At 37.9% G+C, this 3,337-nt stretch overlaps 1 protein-coding gene across 1 annotated transcript in view; it reads left to right on the top strand.

Annotated features, from left to right (window-relative positions):
- Positions 1-3,337, top strand: part of LOC128250891 (uncharacterized) — a 31,141-nt gene that overhangs the window by 21,198 nt on the left and 6,606 nt on the right. Inside the window, exons 5-7 of the mRNA XM_052976902.1 lie at positions 624-678; positions 1,274-1,374; positions 2,477-2,565. Of these exons, the coding sequence (XP_052832862.1) occupies positions 624-678; positions 1,274-1,374; positions 2,477-2,565 (245 nt within the window). The remainder of the gene's footprint in view (positions 1-623; positions 679-1,273; positions 1,375-2,476; positions 2,566-3,337) is intronic.

A 3,337-nucleotide genomic window follows, 5' to 3' on the forward strand; every position in this document is an offset into this window, starting at 1 on the left:
TATATAATTTAGAGAAAAACCACTATTAAATATTAAATAATTCAATAAAGATTTAACGGGCCTGAACAACGCCATTGTTTTCAAATATTAGCAGACCAATTAAGTTGTAGGATTAACTATGCATAGATATATATATATACATATATATATATGTGTGTATATATATATATGTGTATATATATATACTAAGGTGGTGAGCACTCAGGGCAAAATGCTTTGTAACATTTTGTCAGTCTTTACATTTTGAGTTTAATTTCTGCTGAGTTCAGCTTTGCTTTACATCCTTTTGGAGTCAATGAAATAAGTACCAATCAAACACCAAGGACTATGGAGTGCTCAGCCACTTGCATGTTGATTTCACGAGCAGGCTGTTCCATTGACCAGATCCACTGGAACCCATGTTGTTGTAACTGATTGAGTGCCATTTTATACACATTTAACCAAGGTTTCTTTCAGCCAAATCCTGGAGCTATAAGAAGACACTTGCCCTACAAATGTGCTGTGGGTTTGAACTCAAAACCATACACTTGAGAAGATTACTTCACAAACTTCTTAACCACACAGGCATGTATGCACCAGATATTTTCTCACTCAGATTTACAGTTTTGCTCTTAAATTTTCAGGTTGACTTTGAAGGTGACACAGTATCTTATACATCAAACGAAATGGACCATGCAGGTAAAAACCAATATGTCTGTCTGTGTGTCTTTGCATTTCCTGTCTCTGCTGAGGATCTGAATATATGCATGTCAGTCTGTTTGGTTTGTCTTTTGTCCTCTTTGAAATGTTTAGTTCTAGGGGGAAGTAACAGCAAACTTGACCCTTTCTTTGTCCAGGACCTCCCAGTCGAGCAGGAACATGGGAAGGAGGAAGTTATCCTCAAATCATGAATTTGGTCCAAACAAATAGTTGTGTGCATGCGTGCATGTATGTGTGTGTGTGTGTTCAGTACCTGATGTTAGTTCCATGCCATGGTTTCATACTGCTGTCTAGATATTTGGATTTGGCAATCTGATGGAGAGGACATTTGCACAGACTGTCTTAGCAAAAGGCATTTCTCTTGCTTGTGTGCATGCATATGTGCACATATGTGTGCGCATGTGTGTGAGTATCAGTTCATATTTCAATCTGAGTAATTCAACTCCAATAATTTGCATTTAACAGCTAAATGAAGCAGCTGTTCCTTATCCCTATTCCCAACCAAAAATACTCTCCCAACCATATCATATCTATGAGCTGTATGGATTTCTATAAATACTGGTAACTGTTTCAGGTGTGTTAACTCACAATTATGAAGTACAGCGGACACCATCCGGGATGATCGTCCGGAGACGTCACACCAGTGATGAAGATGTGAAACGCCACCATGACAAGGTGAGAAAAATGTGTGATGATATTTCCATATAAATATTTCCTCAGTCTCTTTCCATAAATGTTTCATTCCTTTGAATTTCATTTCATTATCATTTAACATCCATTGTTCATGTTGGCATGGGTTGGATGGTTTGACTAGAGGTGATAAGCTGGGAAGCTGCACCGGGCTCCAGTATGGTTTGGCACAGTTTCTATGGCTGGATGCCCTTCTTAACATCAACCACATCAACCACATTACAGAATGTGCCAGGTTCTTTTACGTGGCACTCCATGGGTGCTTTTTTTAATTTTTGTTTAAAACACAGGTTGTGTAGTGAACATTGATGACTCAATAATTGATCAACAAATCTATTAATCAATGTATCAAAATATATTGATGTTCACGCTGCCTGTCCAGTAAAGAACTTTGGAGGGGTGATATCTCCTTGCTTGACATCCTTCACAATCAGGACCTAATCGTGTCATATAGCCAGCTGGAGATGACGTCTCCTGGGGCTAAATTACAGCAACATTTGTCCTAAACCAGGACTGCTATGATATGTTGGCAAACAATCTTTACTACAGAACTATATCTGTTGTGCATCCAAAGATTGCATATATGTATATATATGTAAGGTATTTATGCATGTATGTGTGTATGTGTGTGCATGCATGTCTGTATGGTCTTGGTATGAGATGAGAAAAATGGTTCAAAGAATTAACGAAAGTTATCACTGGAATTCGGTTGGCATATAAGTCATTCTGTCTCAATGAGAATTACCACATTCCAGTTTTAATTCAGTTGTAACCTCTTGAACATATCTCTACCCATCATACATATACATGTACACTTACACATGCATATAGGCATACATACAATGAGGTATACATTCACACACACACACACACACACACACACACACACACACACACAGATACAGACAATAAAATATACAACCATACATACAATGATACACAATCACACAGACACACACAAACACACAACAGATAGAGAGACAGATATACATATACACAACCACAAGCGTACACAGCAGACAGACACACACACATCTATATTTATATAAACTATAATTAACGAAGGTTGTTTTCTTCTTTTGGCAAGGATCTCCACTATAATCCTGAAGGTACACTCCATCATTTTTCAGCAGTTGACACTGTCACTCTGTCTGGTCCACCAAACTCAATTTCAAGGTTAGTGGATAAAATTTCGGCTGATGTACTGTCCAGCCTTCATCAGGTGTTCTGGTGGAGTTTTGAACCTATCCTTTATTTGACTAATGTTCTCATTCCTAAGGTATTCTGTTTTGCTGATGTTATTTGTTCTGTTGATATTATTTCTCAAGTCCCTGCCTGGGATTGAACTCAGAATCTTAGTTGTAAATAATGTACATAATTCTTCATTTCAAAAATATAGAATAGTAAAATTCTGTCTGACCCATATGAGCATGGAAATGTGGATGCTAAACAACAAAGGGGAAGATTTCTGCTGAAATACATTGCCCTTGTTTCAATTCATCATCATCGTTTAATGTCCACTTTCCATGCTGGCATGGGTTGGACAGTTTGACTAAGGACTAACCAGCCAAGAGGCCGCACCAGACTCCAGTCTGATTTGGCAAGGTTTCTATTGCTGGATACTCTTCCTAACACCAACCACTCCGAGAGTGTAGTGGGTGCTTTTTACGTGCCACCGACATGGGAGCCAGTCAAGCAGCACTAGTTTTGACCACACTCAAATGGTGTTTTCAATGTGCCACTGGCATGGGAGCCAGTCAGGCAGGAAAATAATGAATTTAGTAGAATAAAATTTGTTGCTATTAATCTGGCATTTAGAAACTAAATCAACACGAAATTTTAATGGAAGGCTTTTCGATCACTTTCACTCTTTTGCTGTCGTATTTCTCTTGAAATAAACTGCTTTTATTTCAAGTAATTTTAAAGAATTTAGTAAAATACCTTTGTT

Source organism: Octopus bimaculoides, chromosome 26, assembly GCF_001194135.2.
Source record: "Octopus bimaculoides isolate UCB-OBI-ISO-001 chromosome 26, ASM119413v2, whole genome shotgun sequence".
NCBI classification, from domain to species: Eukaryota; Metazoa; Mollusca; class Cephalopoda; order Octopoda; family Octopodidae; genus Octopus; species Octopus bimaculoides.